Source organism: Amblyomma maculatum, chromosome 2 (genome assembly GCF_055883805.1).
Source record: "Amblyomma maculatum isolate TAMU_Amacu chromosome 2, ASM5588380v1, whole genome shotgun sequence".
NCBI lineage: Eukaryota > Metazoa > Arthropoda > Arachnida > Ixodida > Ixodidae > Amblyomma > Amblyomma maculatum.
In genome coordinates, this window is record NC_139345.1 from 108,488,805 (window position 1) to 108,511,550 (window position 22,746).

At 46.8% G+C, this 22,746-nt stretch overlaps 1 protein-coding gene across 4 annotated transcripts in view; it reads left to right on the forward strand.

The window, feature by feature from the left end:
- The window catches only part of ctrip (E3 ubiquitin-protein ligase ctrip), a 118,144-nt gene that overhangs the window by 49,599 nt on the left and 45,799 nt on the right, over positions 1-22,746 (forward strand). For all 4 annotated transcript variants that reach the window (XM_084595023.1, XM_084595022.1, XM_084595024.1 and 1 more), the window contains 4 exons: positions 7,904-8,051; positions 11,489-11,910; positions 16,325-16,605; positions 18,327-18,717. In XM_084595023.1, coding sequence (XP_084451149.1) covers positions 7,904-8,051; positions 11,489-11,910; positions 16,325-16,605; positions 18,327-18,717 — 1,242 coding nt within the window. The remainder of the gene's footprint in view (positions 1-7,903; positions 8,052-11,488; positions 11,911-16,324; positions 16,606-18,326; positions 18,718-22,746) is intronic.

Below are 22,746 nucleotides of genomic sequence, written 5' to 3' on the forward strand. Positions count from 1 at the left end.
GTAGGTGTAAATTATGTCAATGATTGATATGTCAACAAGATCAGAAACAGGTGGAAAGTGATCTGAAGCGAAAATTAATGGCCTATGCCAATTTGAGCCAAAGTTACGCAATAGGAAACGCTTGAAAGGAAAATTCCATTTGGGTACCGAAGACAACATAACCTTCTCAGCAAATTTTCTTTTGTCGTCACTGCATTTACCTTGGTTTCATGAGACTCGCAGGATTCCCTTTCTAGAAAAAAAATTTTTAAAGCAATAGCAAGAACAGGACCAGAGATATTGATCTTTAAAAAATGCAACACTACCAAAATTGGGGGATTGTCGGAAGCACTCAAGCCTCACGGCATTTAATCAGGAAGGGCAACCCCAAAGACCTCATGCTATTAAAATGCACCAGGAGCATAGTCGGGGTGCATGCTGTCGCGGTGTTTTCTTTTTTCTGTTTTAGCAACGCCAAGCGAAGCCGCCCGCTTCTTTGCAGAACGTACGCTACGGTGCAAGTCCTTTTCTTCAGCTCTCCTGGACCCAGTTGCTGTCACATTTGTACTGCATTCTTGCAGAATTGCTGCTGCTGTATGCTTGCAGCCGGCATTGAAGCGCAGCACAGCTTCTGCTGTGGCTGCTTCCACAGCAAACAGTGATGAGTGCCGCTCTTTGTGGATCAAGGTCCAGATGACTGAGTGGAAGCTTTCGTTCGAGTTCTGGGTCTTCCCCCGAATGCACCTCTGCAGCAGGCTCTTCTCTGATAAACGACTATAAACAGGCAAAAGAGCATCAGCCACATCTCTTGGCAGACTGTAATTGTGCTTTGGTGCAGGCTCCTCTTTTGCCTTTGCAGCGTTGTGGCGGCACCATGACTTATCACCGGTAGGACACAAACTGTGTTTGGGGCAGTCATCAGTAGATGTGATGTGGTAATATGTCGCCATCACAGCTCGCTGCATGGCATCCACATCACCTACATTTGATCGAAGCGCTCGGCCATAATATATTGCCAGCTTGTCAACTAGATCAGCTGTCAGCCTTCCTCTGCCGCCAAGACTTTGCTTCCCTGCACCCTTGTGTCTCTGCAAGAGGTTGCGCAAAGCTGCTCCCATACGCTTGTGCACGTGATTTATGCAGTCCTCTTTGACTATTTCAATGTAGCCATAGATTGCAGCATCTTTAAGAGCACTGAACGTGCGACTGTCCCCATCGCATAGCATGGTTGTGTAGCGCATGTTGTGGCGCTGCAGAGATCTTTCAAACAGAATTTTGCCAGCCTCTACTTCCATTTGACCAGCCTTGGAGTTGGTGTTTTTTTGGCACTGGTGGCGTGATTTCCAAAGTTCGTAGCCGTCAGTGTTTGGCTTGGGACCAATTTCGCAGCCCAGACAAAAGTTTGACAACACCACATAATCAAGCACGTAACCAGTGAAGAGTTCCACCACGGCACCGACGCCTATATGTGATGAGTGTCCGCGCGTCATCCATGTGCCGTCGTAGCACACGGCAATGTTCCCCCTATGCCCAAAACACAAGTCATCGTAGACCTTCGCCACTGCCTGCGCGGCTTGTGCCATAGCGGTCGCGGCGGCTCGGGTAGCAGCGGGTTGCAGTGTGTTCTTCAGATGCCGTTGAAACGTCTTGTTGTGCATCCCGCGCCGCGACAACCCCATCGCCGAAAAGATATCGTTCATTGCTGTCTGGCCGTTACCGGTCGACAGCATTGCTCGACTAGCCAGAATATTCAGCTCAAAAGGATTGCACCTTTTCTCGCCGTCAACCCTCCGCGAGTTCCACTCGGCCGCAATCTCACCGCAGTTGTCGCACAGCACGATCAGTTTTACGGCGAGGCCATAGCTCCGGTCGCTGGTAATTAAACGCACGCATCCACGACACGTTTTGCACCGCACGGCATCCAGAAGGATATTCACAATGCTGAGGTCAATTACCGCATAGGAGGCTGTTCCGTCCGCATCTGACTCTGCGGACGCACCACTTGCATCGGCGAACAGCGCGGTCTTTCGTGCCGTCGCCGGCGTCGATACCAGTCTATCAAGCGTAGCTTGCTCACGGGCACTCACTTGAGTTATGTCGCTGTTAGTGACAGGCGCGGTATCAATACGTACACGACTGCAGTCGGCACGAAGAACGGCGCCGTTGTCCAGCGGAATCGGAGAAGCGTCGCCGCCCGCAACGTGATCGTCACACAATCCCGCAGCACTGGCACTTGCTTCTTGCACAGTATGCAACGAAGTCGCATTCTTAACGCGTTTCTTTGGTTGCTTTCGCCCGAACTTGTGCAAAGAGCGGTACTTCTTCGCGCCTGGCATGACTCTCGCGTTGCACTAGCGTGGTCGGCAGAAAGACAAAATGGCGTCACTGGGAGTCCGCACTTCAGGGCTAGCTTGCCGGAACCAACCAAACGACGCCATTTTGATCACGTGCCTTAACCGGCCAATAGTAGCGCGCGCTGCATGCTATCTTTTTGCTTGTTTTTTATGGGGAAGGCGGAGCGCACAGGGTTGTTTTCCGAAAGAAAAAATAAGCCGAAAGCGCGCGCTTTCGAACGAGACCAAAATCGCCGCGGTGGAGCGCGTAGTTCTCATGCGCCGGGCGATCGAAATTGGGTGTCGTTTGTCCACAATTTAAAGGGCAGTGGGTGTGGTACTGCATTTTTTAATCGCTATAACTTCATAAATAAGCAGGGTATAAGGATGAAAATTTGCGTGCAGATGCGGAATGGTGCGAGGAATACGAAAATGAAAAAATTGAAAATCCGATTTTCAGGCCGATTTTCGGTGCCAAAGAGCCGTGTCCCCCCTTAACTTATGTCTAAGAAAACAGAGGTTACGGAAGGAAGACTAGCATACAGTGTCAATATGTTTGTTACAGCTAAGGTTATTCGCTAGTGTTTATTTATTTATTTATTTATTTATGATTACCCTCAAGGCCAGGGGCATTTCAGAGGGGAGTGGTTACAAAAATAGAACAGAGGTTAAAGTACAAAAATGAAAAATACAAGCGTCATGTTCCTGGTTATACATTTTTAGCTGCTATAGTAAGAATATAATTGTAAGTGAAAGGCAAAAATAACATTGGTGATTGTAACAGCAATGAATACAATTGTTAAGGGCCTGAGTATACAATGTTAGCTAAGTTGGCACGGAATCGCAGGCTGTCTTGAATGCTGGCTGTCGATCCGGGAAGGTGATTCCAATCTGCTGATGTGCGGGGAATAAACGACTGCGAACAAGCTTTGGTTTTGTATGATGTGATGCCGACTTTATGTGCATGATCAAGCCGGGATGAGATGAAATATGGCACAGAAATTAGTTCATCTCGTAGAATGGGGCAATTGTAGAAAAGTTTATGAAATAAGCATAACCGTGAGAATTTTCGACGGGAGGCTAAAGTAGGTAGATTTAGCATGTTTTTCATGGAGGTGACACTTGCTGTACGATTGTAGTTAAGAAGGATGAACCGGGCAGAGTTGTTTTGCACTAGCTCGAGTGAATTAGTTAAGTTAGTGGAGCTTGGGTCCCAAATTGCTGATGCGTATTCGAGTTTAGTGCGGACAAGCGTTTTATACAGCGTTAGTTTTAATGAAGTAGGAGCGGCGGAGAAGTTGCGGCGCAGGTAGCCTAACATGCTGTTAGCGTTGTTAATTACGGTGGTAATGTGGAGTGACCAAGTGAGAGAAGAAGTTATATGGACGCCAAGATATCGATATGATGTGACAGCCTCGAGTGCAGTGTTATTCAGATGATATGTATTAGTAGCAGGTGATGTGCGGGAAACACGTAAAACTTTGCATTTTGAAGAATTTAGTTGCATTAGCCATAATTTACACCACGCGGATATGGAAGTGAGATCGTCTTGTAGAGCACAGAAATCGTTAATGTCGTTAATTTCCCGAAAAATAACGCAGTCATCAGCAAAAAGGTGAATGTTAGAAGATACACAATTAGGTAAGTCGTTAATATAAATTAGAAAGAGGAGAGGGCCTAAAACCGAACCCTGTGGTACGCCAGATTCGACGGGACGTAATGGGGAAGATGTATTGTTAGTAGATACGAACTGAGAGCGGTTACAAAGAAAATATTCAAGCCAGGAAAACAGATTTGGATCGAGGTTAAGTTTACTTAGCTTGAGGAGTAGTAGTTTATGGGGTACTTTTTCAAACGCCTTTGCGAAGTCGAGAAAGACGCAGTCGGCTAATGAGCGGCGATCGAGGATGGAATGAAGTTTATGTGTGAATGATACTAACTGTGTTTCGCAAGACAACCGCTTACGAAAACCGTGCTGTGTATTAGTAAAAAATGAATTGGAATCCAGAAAGTTTGCGATGCCTGAATATAATATGTGTTCTAAAATTTTACATGGAATGCTTGTTAAGGAGATGGGACGGTAATTCAGGGGTGAATTCTTGTTACCTGATTTATAGATGGGGATCACCTTCCCGACCGTCCAGTCAGCAGGTAGGGCACCAGTGAGGAGGGACTGCTGAAATATCTTAGACAGTAATAATGAACAGTAAGTTTTAGCACCCTTTAGAAATTTTGAATTGATGAAGTCACTGCCTGGGCTAGAACATATTTTAAGGGAGTCGATTATCTTCTCAATACCCCGGGGTTCGATTATTATTGGATCCATAGTTACAGATACCTCGGTGTTACACCGAGGTATCTGTAATCTTCGACTTCTGAAAGGTTCCGGGAGGGAAGACTGTATGACAAAGAATGGCGGTTCTTTTTGTTCGTAATTTGCATAAATACTTTCTTGTCAGCATTTAATTCCATTCCCCATTTATTACACCATTCGCTAATACTATATAAGTTAGAATTAAGTAAAATCTGGTTGCCTGGAACATTAATTTCATTATACAGAATACAATCATCGGCAAACAATCTAATTTGAACAGGGTGAGTAATGACGGCGGTAATATCATTAATATAGATAAGAGTAGTGGCCCAAGGACACTGCCCTGCGGGACACCGGAGGTTACTGGAAGTTGGCTGAAACAGTGACCATCGATACTGACATATTGAAATCGGCCGGATAAATAAGCTGAAACCCAGTTAATAATAATTGAAGGGAGACCAATGGTTTCTAGTTTATGGATAAGTTTACTGTGCGGAACTAAATCAAAGGCTTTCTTAAAATCTAGAAATATGAAGTATACTTGGCCGGAATGGTCAAGAACCTGAGCAAAACTGTTAACGACGGATGTGAGCTGGGTGACTATGGAAAAGCCTTTCCGAAATTCATGCTGGAATGGCGATAATATGTTGTTGTCGTCAAGAAAGGTTTTTATGTAATTAGCTATAATATGTTCAAGAAGTTTGCAGCATGATGAGGTCAACAATATGGGGCGATAATTATTAAACAATGCGGCATCACCTTTCTTATGTATGGGTACTACACGGGCCATACTCCAGTCGGAAGGCAGACTTGAAGACAAGAGAGAAGATTGAAAAATGATAGTAAGAAAGGGGAAATCATTTCAGCATAATGATGTAAGAAAGAATTAGGTAAATTATCAGGGCTAGGACTTGCTTTTGTTTTAAGATTCAACAACATTGCAAACACACCAGGTTGAGACACAAGATCACGTATGGGCTGTGAACAAGAAACAGGAGTTACAAAATTATCTGCAGGTGTGGAAAACGCGCTGTGAAAATGTAATTTAAAATTTTCAGCAATATCTGTCTTGTTGCTGAGCAGTGCCCCCTCGTGCCTCATCGAAGGTAGGGATTTCTTCTGTTTGCTGAGAAAATTCCAGAATTTCTGAGGGGTATTATGTATAAACTTCGCAAAATAGTTTTAAAGTAATGGCGCTTAGCAGCCGCTACTGCTTTAGTCAAAGAAACCTGCTTCATTTCTATAATGCTAGCACTTTTTTTCGCGGAAAAGTGATGCTAAGTTGGAGTGTGATAATAATGCGGGAAAAATGTTCGAGCAAATGTTTTGGGGCGCTAAAGGCAAATTTCAATAGGTGTGAATTGGGATCCTTAGGCAAGCTATTATAAATATAACCAAAACATTACTCTCAAGCAGGACTTGCCTTTCTTATAAAAGTACAGGGTCACCAAAAGCACAAATTGCTAAACACTTTATTTACCACACGCATCATTCCCCGTGTTTCGTGGTATAATGCTCACAGCAGACCATACAGTTCTACTCTTGAGCAGAGACTTGATCCAAGTCAGTGTCGACATTGCAATCGCTATCTTACTGCGCAGAACTCGTTGACGCCGAAGTGCCTGCTAGCAGCGCAGTTGCCATGCTGTAGCACATACTCGAAAACTTTCAGCTTAAAAAAAAGCTGTATAACTTGCGTACTGCCCCACCGCGATGCGGCACCAACAACACGGTAGACGGTGGAACAAAGCAATTAACATGGACTGAACGAAGAAACAATGAAAACGAGACGGAGGCACCTCGCAAAATGACGACTATGAGCATCATGGAGGTAAAAAAAAAAAGATGAACATAACCTATGGTGATGACGATCACCCGAGCACGCTATCGCCACCTGGTAGCGCATGCACACAATGAGGCCAGCTAGGTTCAGTAGCGCTCCAAAGATAGCCGAAAAAGTAGCGCTCCAAAGATCGCCGAAAAAAGGGGGCTGGCCGAAAAGCTGACTCACGGCTTGAATGAGTTTGAAGCTGCTGTTGTCGCTGCTAGAGCACCGCGGCGTCAGACTAAGATTACAGACTATTTTTTTTTTTCAACCTACTGCCCGTTTCCGCTTGTTTTTTGGCAGGTAAGTGGGTAATTTTACGCTACTCCTGTTAAGCCGTAGTAGCGTTTAGTACGTACTTTTTCTGAGTTCCAGCCAACTACGGCTTAACAAGGTTTTACTGTACCATATACTCAGTTAACGACACTAACCAAGGTTGCCAACCTCCGTGTTTGATATATCTGGGTTCAACCGTATAGTGAGTGTGATTGTTTTATGAATGCTAGTTTCCTGGTATTTCAAAGTAAGGTATTATTGAGCACCTCATTCTTCAAAACAGGTGACCCTTGAACTATACAGGATCTTACGAGTTCAGTGTCGGCTCTTCCTCTTTAACTTCTTCTTTCTCTAAAGTTGATTTTTAAGGCGAAAGCCTTTAATGGCTCAAACTGTAGGCATCAACCCGGTCACACTGTGGCTAGCAATCAAATGATGTCATGATGACTTAACCCCTTAGCCGCTTCGAACGAGCTGCGCTCGTCCTTGCAAAGCCGTCCCCAAACCGTTTTGGACGACTATAGCTCGTCCTCGCTGAATAGGTTCTTCCCTTCAGCGTTTCGAACGAGCAGCGCTCGTTTGTGGCTTAGATGGCATTTTGCTCGACAGATGGCAGCACTGACCTGTTAATATCGTTTTTTTCTACCACATAAACGTCTTTTACGTATGGCAACATAATAACCGAAATCAGCACTAAAAAAATAAGCAGTTTTGTAAGAAATTTGTTGATATAACAAAGCGGTGAAGGGGTTAATCAGAAAAATAAAAATTCTGTCTCCACCTGGAATCGAACCTCCATCCCTCGGATTCCCAACCAACTACACCACACCCGGGATCGTGAACAGTATATCATACTTCTGCTTGTCTACTGGGAGAATGATAGTAGCGATGACAATGACACTGAAATTAGTGGTAATGACAATGATGAGAGTAGCAATGATAACAATGGTGAATTGATAATGAGAACAAGCAGCAGCGAGAGCTGCAATTAGAGCTGTGCAGCAGCAATGCTCAGGCTTTCGCACTTCTGCAGTGTAGATTCAACAGTGCTCTCGGAATTTTTAAATACAAAGATGGAAGTGTGCTTTTAGCATTAAGTGCTGCTTTATTCTGCGTAATATGCAGTATTATTTAATTTTGCTTAGATTGACATGTGTCTCTGTGTGCTCCTTGCAGGCTGCCCACCAGTCGGGTGAGGACGAGATCAGTCTGTCCACGATGGGCAAGACCTACACGCTCGACTTCAACCTGATGCAGCAGATCAATGAGGACACTGGCACTGCACGGCCTGTGCAGAGGGTCACTAACCAGGTCATGGCACAGAGTAAGCTCAATCCGTTCGCTGACTTCCATCTATGCAGTCTTTTCAGCTTGTGCAAAGCACATGGATGTCTCCTGTTGGATCATCAGCAGTATATGTCGGTCATTGCTGTAACCAACTTAGTACAGTGAAAGCTCGTTAATTCAAACCTCGATAGTTCGAATTTTCGGATAATTCGAACTACATTGCTTGGTCCGGCCAAGCCCCTTAGAGATCTGTGTACAAAAAGGCTCGTTAATTGGAACATGAGTTTGTTCCCATACGGATATTAGAACTACATGCCGCTGCGTCTGGGCAGCTTAATTGGCTCACAGCACGTGGCCGGGGAAAAAAAAAAAAAATCTCAGCGAAAGACCGGCATAGTGAGTAGCTGCGGACGCCCAAAACGGGGACAGAAGATGAAACCATGCGAAACGTTGCCAGAGTGGGTAAAGCCTAATTGGCGCTATGACCGGCACGGTGGCTGGCGGCGCCGGGCGGCGGCAGCTGCCTGCTCTTTGCGCAACCTCCGAAACTCGCAACTAAATGCTTGTTAATTCGAACCCTGTTAATTAGGAAATACAGGTAAGCACTGTCGGCACACTCCCAGCCAATGCCCATGAAAAGCTATGACGTTGGACGGGCACACGCTGCGGGTTACGTGGGAAAAACGTTTTTTTTTTTTTTTTTTGCGAGGGTCGTCCATCCTTTCAACTATCAGTCGTCAACGAAAGTATGAAAGTATGCGGTCAGCTACGATTATGACGCCGACTTTTAGAATCGTTCCCTTCAAAAAGCGTTTGCTGCTGCCGCGCGTTCCAATGAATGAGGGGCAGTGGACGGCCCCGGCCCCAATCGGCCATGGCATAATAAGGCGAATGTACTGAAAACGAGGCCGAACCAGACAAGCGCTGGCAGAGTGCCAGCGCTTGCTAGAGCTAAAATCAAAAGGTAAACACACCGTGATGCTATCCCTGCAGTATCTTGGTGCACTGCCAAGAAACGCGTTGTGGACCTCACGGCACCGCACGCCCTAACAACTGACGCCTTTTTTTTTTTTTTTAATTCTTTGGCAAAGATTGGAGCTGGGTGGGTTCATTATGCAAGTGAGTTCGTTAGCGAGTAATGCAGTAAATTTACCATAATGCAGATGCAAATGGCTCTTGTCAGTTTTTTGAGGCCATTCGATAATTCGAACTTTTTCCCCACTTCCGTGAAATTCGAATTAACGAGCTTTTACTGTATAGTTCAGACAACTTATTATGCTTTATCAATTTGTAAAGATTTCTTACAGCTGATGTAAATCTTACTTTTGGTTGTGATGACTTCAGTGAGGGCTTAAGGGAGGATGCGGGGATCAAATTGCGGAAATTTCGCTAAAGATCAAATTCAGAATCTACAAGGTCTTCCTTTTTTTTTTTTGCTGATGACAGCCTCAAAGTGAGCCTAAAAATTTTTGATTGCTGGTAGCAAAAAACTTGCCGAAATGTCCATGAAAAGGGTAGATTTCAGAGCGCAATGACTCTGCGTCTGTTACGCTGATCGCGAAGAATTTGGTGCTACTGGAAAACTTGATTCACCGCAGTACTTATCCGATCGGAGCCACGTGTCTGCGATAAAAAGTTAACGCACAAACGTCAAAAGTGTGAAGGCCTCGCAGAGACACTTCTAGGCGCTGATTAGTCGCGCCAGTCACGTGGCCCTTTGAGTGGCTGCTAGAAAGCATGCCATTGCTCGCGTCGCCTGCTACCACCTCATTCGCACATGCTTTTATCAATTGCTAGGTAGTTTGTGAATCTGTAGCTGCCGTTCTGCATTTTTCGTCACCGCCTCTTTTGCGTGAGGCTTCGTCTGTGTGCCAGCAATGCAGTTGCACACGGTGCAGCAGTATATGACGAAGTCTGTGTGCAGGAAGTGCAAACGCAAGTCTCCTATTTAGAAAAAGAAGTGATCGGTGGCAAATGAATCTAATAAACTGAGGACCGGGTCGGCATCATCGCTTTTCGAAAAGTCAGCGTAATGTGCGGTCCGTCAGAAAAGACAGAAATGGAAGCGGCAGAGAGAGCGACAAAGATATTGCTTTGTTTCGACGCGGTACTGCTCCAACGAACGGAAGCCTTCAGGCGCGCGGACAAGCTGCCGACTGATGCAATCGTGGAGCCGCACCGATATACCAATACACTTGGTGAAGATCACGGAGATGAGTTGCGGAAGGCCGACTCACACGCTGAGAATTGAACCCGAAGACCCGGCACTGTCGGCTAACATTGCGGTGCAGTGCCGACACTGGGAAAGTTCCATCGAAAGTTCAGTTTTCACGACAGTGGGTGACGCTAATGCTGCGCGAGCTTTCCAGTACAACGGTGAATATTGGTGTCACCGGAATAGCACCATTCCACGGCACCCTGCTGAGAGCAACAATAAACAAGAATTCGCAAACAAAACTAGACCAAGATGGCTGCACTCTGTTCGGCAGGAGAGGAATGGCGCGCACGCTAAGTTGCTGCGCAAAGTGCATGGCTGTTGCTGCTTGTTATGTAATTAATTTTCAGTATTTCTACGGCGAGTTTGGCATTAACAATTACAGAAGGGATAGTTTATAAAACATACTACCGGAATATATAATCTTCCAAAAATCGACTGTTTTGCGATTTTTCGGTTTTCAGAGATCGCTTTCCCTGCAGTGAAAAAAAGTAATGAGGAGATTTCTTTTTTTTTTTTTTTTTTTTTTTTTTGTGCACTTTCATATCTGCTCATGAACTGCTGGTAAACAAGCTGGGGAGCTTATGCTGAAGTTTACAAGCAAATGCTCTTTCTTGGGATCATAACTTCTGGACGTGCACACTAATAGCCATTTTGCAATGCAAATGGTTTGGTCTTGCAAGCCTTATTTTTTTTGTTTTGCTTTGCCACCATTCAAGCTGCCATGTGTTACTTCAAAGATGCTTATGCACTACTGGGGCCAAAATTTTCCAGGACACGAGAAAAGCAAATTTGGCGTACAAGCACCACTTTCTTTGACAATCTCTTGATTTCGCTAGCTGATGTCGCAACATGAAAGTCCAACTTTCAGACTATTAAGTCTGGTCTCCGGGCACCGGCTAATAACAGAGCTATTGGCTTCGATTCCTGGTGTTGCGTTCTCGCAAAGTTTTGTTCTTCCAAGCAGTACATAACTCACTTGCCTTGCTCAACCATCGTTCTTTCTCAGCTGACTCACTGGCTTGAAGGCAGCTTTAGCTTTCAGCTGCTCAAAGTGTATGTCTAAGGCCAAGCAAAATATTAAGCGATTTTGCACGTTTTTAAATGCAACCTTGTGGCAGCGTTGGGACACATGCATTCGTGGAAGTCAGTCTGTGACTGTGTAGATGTGGATGCCCTGTGTCTGCTGTAATGAATCACGCTAACCTTTCTGGGTGGAACTGTGTGCAGGCCTGATGCTTTCTCTTCCTACATCGCAGTGTTGTCTGGCAGCGGTGCTGCAGCAGCAGCGGCAGCCACGGGCGGCTCCTCCTCGTCTCCTTCGTCGTCTTCCTCCTCCCCGTCTCAGAGCGGTGGAGGAGCGGCGGCCACTGCTGCAGTGGGTGACCCTCGTTCCCTGTGGCTTCGTGAGCAGAGCCACGTGGGTGGGCGGGCGTTCCTGGGGGCCCTGTTTGGTGCATTGCATGAGGTGTACAGTAGCTCGGCGGGACCGGCGGTGCGGCACCGTTGCCTCCGAGCTCTGCTGCGCATGGTTCACTGTGCCCCCGCGCCCCTCCTGGCAGAGGTGCTGAGGTCCCAGTTGGTGGCCTCCCACCTGGCGGCCATGCTGTCTTCCCAAGACCTCCATGTCGTGGTGGGGGCCCTGCAGATGGCCGACATACTGATGCACAAACTGCCCGAGGTGAGGACGAACACTGCACAGATCTCTCCCGCATTTTTATTTTTAGTGATGTGGATCAATGATTTGCTTGGTAATGTACTTGATATTGGACATGTTAAATGGTTGTAACCAGGACTGCTGTTCACCAGAACATTTTGGCATATTCAGTGCTCTGCTGTATCCCTGTCTCTCCTCATAACAGTGCTCCTTATTATGAGACTAGGTGCTTTGGCGCTGCGACAAGTATTGGACAGCGGAAGGAGAAACGCATCACAAAGCACCTTATTGCGGTGTGGGAGGAAGCCATGTCAGATGCAACCTGTTTCTTTTATGCTGGACTTGGTTTTAGCAGTGAACCAATGTGAACATGAGCTACAAGCCCATGAAGCAGATACCAGCATGTGACCACCCAGTTTTAGTGGATCACAAGAATGTGGCGATCATAGTAGTTGATACCACCAGTACTTACTGAGAGTGAACTTGACCAGTGACGAATTCACATGAGGACCAGTCGCAGTCGCTATGAGCTGCAGCTGAAACTGCAGCAGAATTTGACTTCGTTAGCAGCTGCTGTGGTGTAATGCATGGCGAAGGACTCCTTTGACATTAGGACAAACGTCAAGCTCAAGATTTGTCCTGTGAACTTTATGGCTCAGAATAAAAAGCAAGCCAATCTTGGGTTTTTTTTTTTTTAGGCTCACTTTAAGGGAGACATGGGGTCTTAACTACAAAAAATCGCCAGAAATGTTTTTCTGAAATCTAGATGTTTTGAAGAACCAATTTGTGAAATATTATGGTCTTCTGAATAGTGTTTCATTATTAAATTTTTAAGACAGTAACGAGACAATTTCTGCTTGTAAAAAGACATGGTTGGTTGGTTTGTGGGGTTTAGCGTCCCAAAGCGACTCAGGCTATGAGAGACGCCATAGTGGAGGACTCCGGAAATTTCGACCACCTGGGGTTCTTTAACGTGCACTGACATCGCACAGCACACGAGCACCTTGCTTTTCGCCTCCATCGAAAAGCGGCCGCCGAGGCCGGGATTCGATCCCGCGTCCTTGGGAACAGTATTCGAGCGCCGTAACCACTGCGCCACCCCTGCGGGGCTTGTAAAAAGACCTCAAGGCTGATCGAATTAAACCTCATGCCCTGCGGCAACGGCGCAGCGGAGCGTGGCCATTTTACTGTCATTTCAAAGCTGTTTCTGGCAGGAAATGGTTCTCAATTCGGCAACAGCGGAGCTACAGTAGAATCTCGATACGAATTTCACGGGACCCTGAAAAACATTCGTATCGTCTCGAATTCTTATGATCCAAAACAAGGAAAGTTTAACATGAAAATGAAACAAGAGTTTATTTGGCTTAAGGGGGGACACGGGTCTTTCGGACCAAAAAATCTCGAAAAAATCACTTTTTAGAAAATGTGATTTGCGAAATCAGTAGCTCTTTATCTACCTATCTGCTAAGTTTTTCATCTCTAGGGTCGGTATTTTAGTCACAATGCCAATTTATATAATCGATGTCGCCCAAATTTGGGCCGAAAACGACCCCCCCTAAACAACCATTTTCCGCGAGGCCTAGCTCCCATTTTGTGCGCGGCACCTTAGCCATCTTGGTCTCATTCGAAAGAGCCGCCTTTCGTCTTCAAATTGCCGCCTCTGCTGTTTACATTCGCCCATTGGTCACATAAAAAATAGCAAAAAAGAAAACGTGGCATTTGCAATCCCATTCGCTTTCGGGGTGCATGTGACGATAAGGCGTCACCGCATTGGTGGAGCTGGCTGACGGCGTCTGCTCGGCGCGCCCGAGTCGCAGGGAGACGGCGGAGACGTGACGCCGGCCGCGCTTGGTTCCGAACCGCGAGGTGCGTTCACGGCAAGAATTTGTGAAAAAAGGGAGAAAAATAGTTGAATAATCATCTCAAGTGATGCCCTGCCCCGGCTGTGCGCGCTAAGGCCGACGAAAATCGTGCGCCGAACGATCATGTGTACGAGCCTGAAGTAGGCCTAGCGTGTTCCCCAGCACGGGGGACTGCTACTGCCAGCGGTCGCATCTGCCGCGACAGTGATAACGCAGGCCGCAGATGAGCAGAAAGATAAGCTCAGAACAGGAAAGGCTTGAACTCACGCCAACTCCAGCAACGAAGCGGTAGACGGATTGTGTTCGTGACGATGACGGCAGCGCGGCAGACAGTCCGCTTGGCGATGCGGAGTTCACGATCGTCAGATCTAAACAGTTTGCTGAGATTGGCGAAACGTAAAACATACGCTAGAGCAGTCCGCTAGAGCAGTCACTCTCTTCCCTATACTTTGTATGCCTTTCATCGCCCGCAGATTTACTTCAAAGGGTGTGATGCTAGATTTCCCGGGCACTCGTGGCGACGAAAAGTGCCGCTCAGCGAAATCGCAATTCGAACATGTGAGCACTAACTTCACAGCTAAGCCATACTCTCTTCCGCTGCATTTCGCGAGTTGAACACTGGCCATCCCACACTTGCTGCAGCTTGTGGATGCAAACAGCTTCTTCAGTATGCTCATATCAACAATTATATACTCAGTGCCGCGATCGTCGTCTACACTTACTGTGCTGACGTTCATCAGCTCGAACTTGCGGGAAGTCGCGGACTTCTTCGCCAATGACGTCTTGGCGTTATCTGCACATGTCTTTTGTGACCTTTATATGCTATATTTTGACCTTTGAACTTTGTTATGCAATAAAACAAGAAATAATTGCTTAATCAAGAAACTGCTTGCAACATTGTGTTCCTCATTCTTTCTAGTGTCCAGCAATGTGTTCACCTGATGTTTTTCTTCAGTGATCATTTTGTAATTGTTCTTATAAGAATTAGACTAATTGGTGTAATTATCTCATAAAATAATTGGATCACAAAATAAATAATTGCAGTTTTGGAATCTGCACAAAACACTACACAAACCCACCAAGTTGCATCAATTTTGATTGGTAAATAACGAAAATAGTTTTAAGACCAGTGTCCCCCCTTAATTACTTTCAGCTCAAGAAGTCAGTAATGCTGGTTTGCACTTTCCTGGGCTTGATGTCAGCAATCAGCCCAGCCTGGGAAAAAGTGTCTTGGTTGCTTTGCTTTGCCGATAATGGTGAGCGTAATTTTTTCAGAACCATCGGTGTTGCAACAGAAAAGTACGAACACTTTTTACTCTTCTGGTTGCCCCGACAAGCTTGACCCTTCACATAAATCCCTGCTCGGTTGCTGGTTAAAGAACAAGCCTGCCTTATCGACATTGAAAATGACGCACGGCGCCTACCTCGAGGTCACGGCAGAGAGTCAATCTTTAGTCGCCAACAGCCTCCTCGTTCACTTATTTCCCTTCTCCGCAAACAGTTTTACAAACTAGCCCAAGCCTTTCTTTAAAGCGATGCGGCCACCCTCCAGACACTCGAAAATTGCCAAGAGAAAATGCAGCGTCGTTGGCTTTCTCTTGCAGCACTTTGCTGTCCGCGTTGACGCTAGCTGCAGTCACCTTGCGAAACCACGTCAGCAGAACTTCCAGCTTCACATGTTTAGCACTCTTTACTTGCTTGACATTGACACCGAAGTGCTGAGCGTTCTTCGAAATGATGTCCCTCAGGCCTCCTGCTTCAAGCTTTTGTGCGCTGACGTACACCACAGCACCACACATACTCGGATATATCCGCTCGCATGTCCAGCCAGACGAACCGTGCGACAACATGCCTCAATGGCTTGAAAAACCCAGCGTGACCCGCAGTGGGGTGGTCGTGTTTTCAATGCAACGTGCCTGAGATGGGAAGCCATGGTACTTTTTTGTTGCCTTTCTGCTCCCAGGAGGGTTGTAGCATGGAATTGTAGTGGTTCGCAGCCGTAGAGAAAGTTAATCTTAATTGAATGACATTCGAACAGTTTGTCAAGTTTTTTTTTTCTTTTTTGTTTTCTTTTTCTTTTTACATTGAGTCTTGTGAGAAAACAGCCAGTGGTCATACAGTGGGAGTTTGCTGTAAATTGTATTGATTGCTTTTGTATTGCGTTGGCCTTGAAGGCATCGGTTGGCAAGTTTCCGCACGTCATGAAGACTGTCAAACCTCTGGAGATTTCAAGTTAGCTTATCTGGGGCGTAGTTTGTGTATTGATATAGTACTATCAATACACTGTTTTGATGCCGTTTGGGTTTTGATATCTTCGGTGCACTGGGTGCCTTTTCCAGGTGTCGTCATCCTTTCTAACGCTAGTCCCCTGTTCTTTCATTGCCATTTGGCACCTGTAGAGAATTCTATTCAATTTTTTTGTAGCATTTATTGCAATTCTAGTTTTCTGCTGTCATTTTTCTTTTTGTGGAAGCTTTGCTTGATGGCGCATGTGGTTTGTATATGGATCTTGTTGAAACGTCCCAGATTTTCTTTACAAAATGTTGCACCTACATGTTCCACTTGGTCTTATGCAGGTATTCGGGGTGCATTTCCGGAGAGAAGGGGTCATGCACAGGGTGAAACAGCTAGCCCAGGAAGAAGTGTCCACAGCTGGCGGTGATGCACCCACCCCTTCGGCCAAGTTTGGCGATGACTCGCCATCCTCCCTGGCCAGCTCCAGCCGAGATGGTCACTCGACCAATGCCACCACCATGCTCTGGGGTGCTCTGTCTTCCTCCTCTGGGGGCCACCTGCCACCCATGAGCAATTCTGGGGACAACGATCATTTTGCCATGGGTGCGGCCAGCGCGCAGATGTAAGTTTGATGAAGCTGTGAAAGAGGCTAGTCTAGGCATGTTCGTATTTTTGTAAAATACAGTGGTTGACTGATTTTTCGAATTTGGCGGGGCCATGAATGGTGTTCCAATAAGAGAACAGCCTGAAATATTTGTTAGCATAAAATTAGCCTCTGAAGCTGCAAACTTCACTGTTTCTTATTTTCAAAAGCAACAGTGTATGCAATTGTATTTGAGCTAGCGTCTTGCTTTTGTCATATCCACGCCACTTCACACAGCCTGACTTCGATGCATCAATGGGTCATGCTGCGAACGTGCCACAATTCAGTGCCCAAGCTGTGTGAAATGAGAAGGGTGAGGAAGGGGTTGTGCGGGGGCCAGCGGCAGTCGCAAGGTCTAAGAGCAAAAACCTACAGTGCCCACAAGAAGTGTGCGGAAGCCAGCACCTCTGACTGCACTCCTAGTACCCCCCCCCCCCCCCCCCACACACACACACACTAATTTTCCGACACTGTGATCAAATTTCCCAACCTGTGGCAAATGTCTTACAAGCGATCATACTCTTATGAGTGTTCTTGGGCACCTTCAGTGGCTGCAAAGAGCATGCAGTTAACTCTAATGGCAATACAGTCGAACATCGCTATAACAAACACGGATATAGCGAATTATTGGATAAAACGAAGTAAAATCAAAGTTTGGTTCGTCTATGGTCTATTTCTATGGAAGTTTTTTCTGTATAACGAAACAAAAAATTCAAAATTTGGCGCTAGATCGGTTATAACGAAGCAGTTCTTTTGCATTAAAACAGCGAAAAAATGCGTAAAGGAGCCGGAAAAAACAAGAAACGCAATTTTGCAATCGATCGAAGCGCCCGCTGCAGAAGTGTGTTTAAATCGCCCGCGAGTTTGAGTGCCGCTTCGTTTGGCGGCGGCAACAAAAACACCGCCAATGGCTTTGGCCTCCGAAATCACTGCACGCGGGGGTGTGATCTCTGAGATTATGAACGGCCATGGCCAAACTCGAGTGGCGCCGCCGAAGTGTATTTAAATCGCCCGCGTCTTCGCGTGCCATGCCATATAGCAGCGGCGGTAAAAACTACCACCAACGACCCATGGCCTCAGAGATCACACCTCCACGCGCGGTGATCTTGGAGGTCATGAACGGCCATGGTCCAAAATCGGGCGTCGCCGCCACCCCCGCTCGAGTCTGCCCATGCAACGGCTGACAGGCATGTGACTGGCATGTCATAACCATTGCCTCGTCATGGCGTGAGCTCGTGCCGTGCCTCTGCCACTGCCATGGACCCGTGGGCATGCACGGGTCTGTTGGCTGCACGGGTCCGTTTTTGCACATGCAGTGTGTGCAAACAAAATGTTTTATATAGTAATAAGACAAGAAACATAGTCTACCGAGTGTTTGGCTTGACAGCAGCTGTTTAACTTTTGGCCATAAGTGAGAAAATAAAGGAATGATTTTTCATGTGCCGGGGCAGCTCTTTGATGTCATACCCAAGCTTTCATGTCAGAGTGAACGGCTCCATGCTAATGCGGTTGCCGAGTGTTCTCTAGAACAATGTTATACCGAGCAGTTGAGATTCATTTTGTTCAACTTGTACTCTGGAATCAAGTGCTACTGTCAGCATCCTGTTTTCTTTCTGTAGTCAGTCGTTTCTCTCGGTGAGTGCTCACGTGAAGTATGGTTGATCACGAGGCGACTGGGCTTGTTCTGCTTGCCTCCGCAGGCGTCTGAGCGACGTACTGAAGCGCAAGCGTGCTACCAAGCGGAGCAATGCCTCCAGTCGCAAGGTGCGCACGGAGGAGGGCCCTCGCAGTGGTGGAGAAAATCCTCCGCTAGGGCCCGGCAGCCGCCGATCAGTGCGTTCTGTACGGGACAGCCCTTTCTCGCTGCCACCACCACCTCCAGAGGGCACTGCTAGCCCAGCCAGCAGCACGTCTCTCTCTCCGAGCGGTGGAACAGCGGGCGGCTCTGCCGCGGGCTCGACAACGTCGCGGGGTGCCGGAGGCCGGCTAAGCTCAGCAGCTGCCCGCACCACATCGTTCCTGGCCAGCCTCAACCCAAGCCGCTGGGGTCGCTGGGCCAACCCGCCACTCGTGGGCCATCTCAGCAACCAGGTATGGGAATCTGCATATTAAACTTGGTCACATAGTACATAATAACCTGCGTGATAGTGCTTGTCGAACAGCTTCTTACAAAAAAATTTCGTCTACAGTGTAGATCTGTGCTTGAGTACAGTACGTCATGTGAGTGAACTTTTTAGTGGTCCTTGAAAATTTTTTAAAATCTGGTGTCATTCCATTACTGTTCACCGACACATTGTTTAGTGCACAAATATAAAAGTTTTTTTTGAAGCACTAGTTGAAGCTCCACAGGTGGTCTTGATAGGCTTACCATCAGTCAACTTAAAAGACAGAAAAAACCTAATTTAATGCATCCCTTATTCGTGCGATGACCTGCATTTTACAACAAACTGGAGTATAGAAGGTATAGAAGGTATAAAAGGTATAGAAGCTATTCACGGGATGTAAATTGTACGGTGCACCTATGCAGGCAACCATGGTGACAAAGATGGTGGTGATATTGTATGAAGTTTCCGCTATACGACTCCTGGATTGTACAGTGGTTATATGCAGTTTTCAGCAAATCGTATAATCAGGGTTCTACAGCAATTTGAACTCGAAAGGGACTGGAGTTTTTTGATTATACAAAGTTGAAGTTGAAGAGAGTGCTTTTAATGCACCTCCGGTAGATTGGTCAGCAATTTTTGCTGAAATAAGTTGGAAATGTGAATAAAGATCTAAGTAACCCGGCTAAATAACAGCACCCTACAGCTAAGCTCAAAGGACGTGGGATCAAATCCTGGCCGCGGCAGCCGCCTTTCCATGGAGATAAAAAGCAAGACTCCCTTGTATTGGGAAATATCAGAGCACATTAAACAATCGGAGGTGGTTAAAATATTTAAGGGGGGACACGGCTCTTTGGCACCGAAAATCGGCCTGAAAATCGGATTTTCAATTTTTTCATTTTCGTATTCCTCGCACCATTCCGCATCTGCACGCAAATTTTCATCCTTATACCCCGCGTATTTATGAAGTTATAGCGATTAAAAAATGCAGTACCACACCCACTGCCCTTTAAATTGTGGACAAACGACACCCAATTTCGATCGCCCGGCGCATGAGAACTACGCGCTCCACCGCGGCGATTTTGGTCTCGTTCGAAAGCGCGCGCTTTCGGCTTATTTTTTCTTTCGGAAAGCAACCCTGTGCGCTCCGCCTTCCCCATAAAAAACAAACAAAAAGATAGCATGCAGCGCGCGCTACTATTGGCCGGTTAAGGCACGTGATCAAAATGGCGTCGTTTGGTTGGTTCCGGCAAGCTAGCCCTGAAATGCGGACTCCCAGTGACGCCATTTTGTCTTTCTGCCGACCACGCTAGTGCAACGCGAGAGTCATGCCAGGCGCGAAGAAGTACCGCTCTTTGCACAAGTTCGGGCGAAAGCAACCAAAGAAACGCTGTTAAGAATGCGACTTCGTTGCATACTGTGCAAGAAGCAAGTGCCAGTGCTGCGGGATTGTGTGACGATCACGTTGCGGGCGGCGACGCTTCTCCGATTCCGCTGGACAACGGCGCCGTTCTTCGTGCCGACTGCAGTCGTGTACGTATTGATACCGCGCCTGTCACTAACAGTGACATAACTCAAGTGAGTGCCCGTGAGCAGGCTACGCTTGATAGACTGGTATCGACGCCGGCGACGGCACGAAAGACCGCGCTGTTCGCCGATGCAAGTGGTGCGTCCGCAGAGTCAGATGCGGACGGAACAGCCTCCTATGCGGTAATTGACCTCAGCATTGTGAATATCCTTCTGGATGCCGTGCGGTGCAAAACGTGTCGTGGATGCGTGCGTTTAATTACCAGCGACCGGAGCTATGGCCTCGCCGTAAAACTGATCGTGCTGTGCGACAACTGCGGTGAGATTGCGGCCGAGTGGAACTCGCGGAGGATTGACGGCGAGAAAAGGTGCAATCCTTTTGAGCTGAATATTCTGGCTAGTCGAGCAATGCTGTCGACCGGTAACGGCCAGACAGCAATGAACGATATCTTTTCGGCGATGGGGTTGTCGCGGCGTGGGATGCACAACAAGACGTTTCAACGGCATCTGAAGAACACACTGCAACCCGCTGCTACCCGAGCCGCCACGACCGCTATGGCACAAGCCGCGCAGGCAGTGGCGAAGGTCTACGATGACTTGTGTTTTGGGCATAGGGGGAACATTGCCGTGTGCTACGACGGCACATGGATGACGCGCGGACACTCATCACATATAGGCGTCGGTGCCGTGGTGGAACTCTTCACTGGTTACGTGCTTGATTATGTGGTGTTGTCAAACTTTTGTCTGGGCTGCGAAATTGGTCCTAAGCCAAACACTGACGGCTACGAACTTTGGAAATCACGCCACCAGTGCCAAAAAAACACCAACTCCAAGGCTGGTCAATTGGAGGTAGAGGCTGGCAAAATTCTGTTTGAAAGATCTCTGCAGCGCCACAACATGCGCTACACAACCTTGCTATGCGATGGGGACAGTCGCACGTTCAGTGCTCTTAAAGATGCTGCAATCTATGGCTACATTGAAATAGTCAAAGAGGACTGCATAAATCACGTGCACAAGCGTATGGGAGCAGCTTTGCGCAACCTCTTGCAGAGACACAAGGGTGCAGGGAAGCAAAGTCTTGGCGGCAGAGGAAGGCTGACAGCTGATCTAGTTGACAAGCTGGCAATATATTATGGCCGAGCGCTTCGATCAAATGTAGGTGATGTGGATGCCATGCAGCGAGCTGTGATGGCGACATATTACCACATCACATCTACTGATGACTGCCCCAAACACAGTTTGTGTCCTACCGGTGATAAGTCATGGTGCCGCCACAACGCTGCAAAGGCAAAAGAGGAGCCTGCACCAAAGCACAATTACAGTCTGCCAAGAGATGTGGCTGATGCTCTTTTGCCTGTTTATAGTCGTTTATCAGAGAAGAGCCTGCTGCAGAGGTGCATTCGGGGGAAGACCCAGAACTCGAACGAAAGCTTCCACTCGGTCATCTGGACCTTGATCCACAAAGAGCGGCACTCATCACTGTTTGCTGTGGAAGCAGCCACAGCAGAAGCTGTGCTGCGCTTCAATGCCGGCTGCAAGCATACAGCAGCAGCAATTCTGCAAGAATGCAGTACAAATGTGACAGCAACTGGGTCCAGGAGAGCTGAAGAAAAGGACTTGCGCCGTAGCGCACGTTCTGCAAAGAAGCGGGCGGCTTCGCTTGGCGTTGCTAAAACAGAAAAAAGAAAACATCGCGACAGCATGCACCCCGACTATGCTCCTGGTGCATTTTAATAGCATGAGGTCTTTGGGGTTGCCCTTCCTGATTAAATGCCGTGAGGCTTGAGTGCTTCCGACAATCCCCCAATTTTGGTAGTGTTGCATTTTTTAAAGATCAATATCTCTGGTCCTGTTCTTGCTATTGCTTTGAAAATTTTTTTTCTAGAAAGGGAATCCTGCGAGTCTCATGAAACCAAGGTAAATGCAGTGACCACAAAAGAAAATTTGCTGAGAAGGTTATGTTGTCTTCGGTACCCAAATGGAATTTTCCTTTCAAACGTTTCCTATTGCGTAACTTTGGCTCAAATTGGCATAGGCCATTAATTTTCGCTTCAGATCACTTTCCACCTGTTTCTGATCTTGTTGACATATCAATCATTGACATAATTTACACCTACATGCTGTGAAGTGTTTTTCCTCGTTTTCTCAAAACTGCAATTTTGAGGGTGCTGCAATTTTGGAGGAGAGATATCTCTTAGTCTATTTGTGCTATAGCTCTCATTCTTGTCTTGTTAGAAAGAGAAAACCTTCGACAGTGCCGTAGGACAAAAATATGTACAGTTATTATGCGGCAACATTTACAGAATTAATTATCAATCTTAGGTGCCAACCTGGGCTTTTATTCATAAAAGTTTGACTTATTGTAACTTTGGTTCAAATTCTTCTACCACGTTAATTCATGACTAGCGGCACTCTATGATCCTTCTAGATCACTCTGGCAGGGCTATTCTCATCATGCCATAAAGTGTTTAGTAATTAACTCACCTCCAAA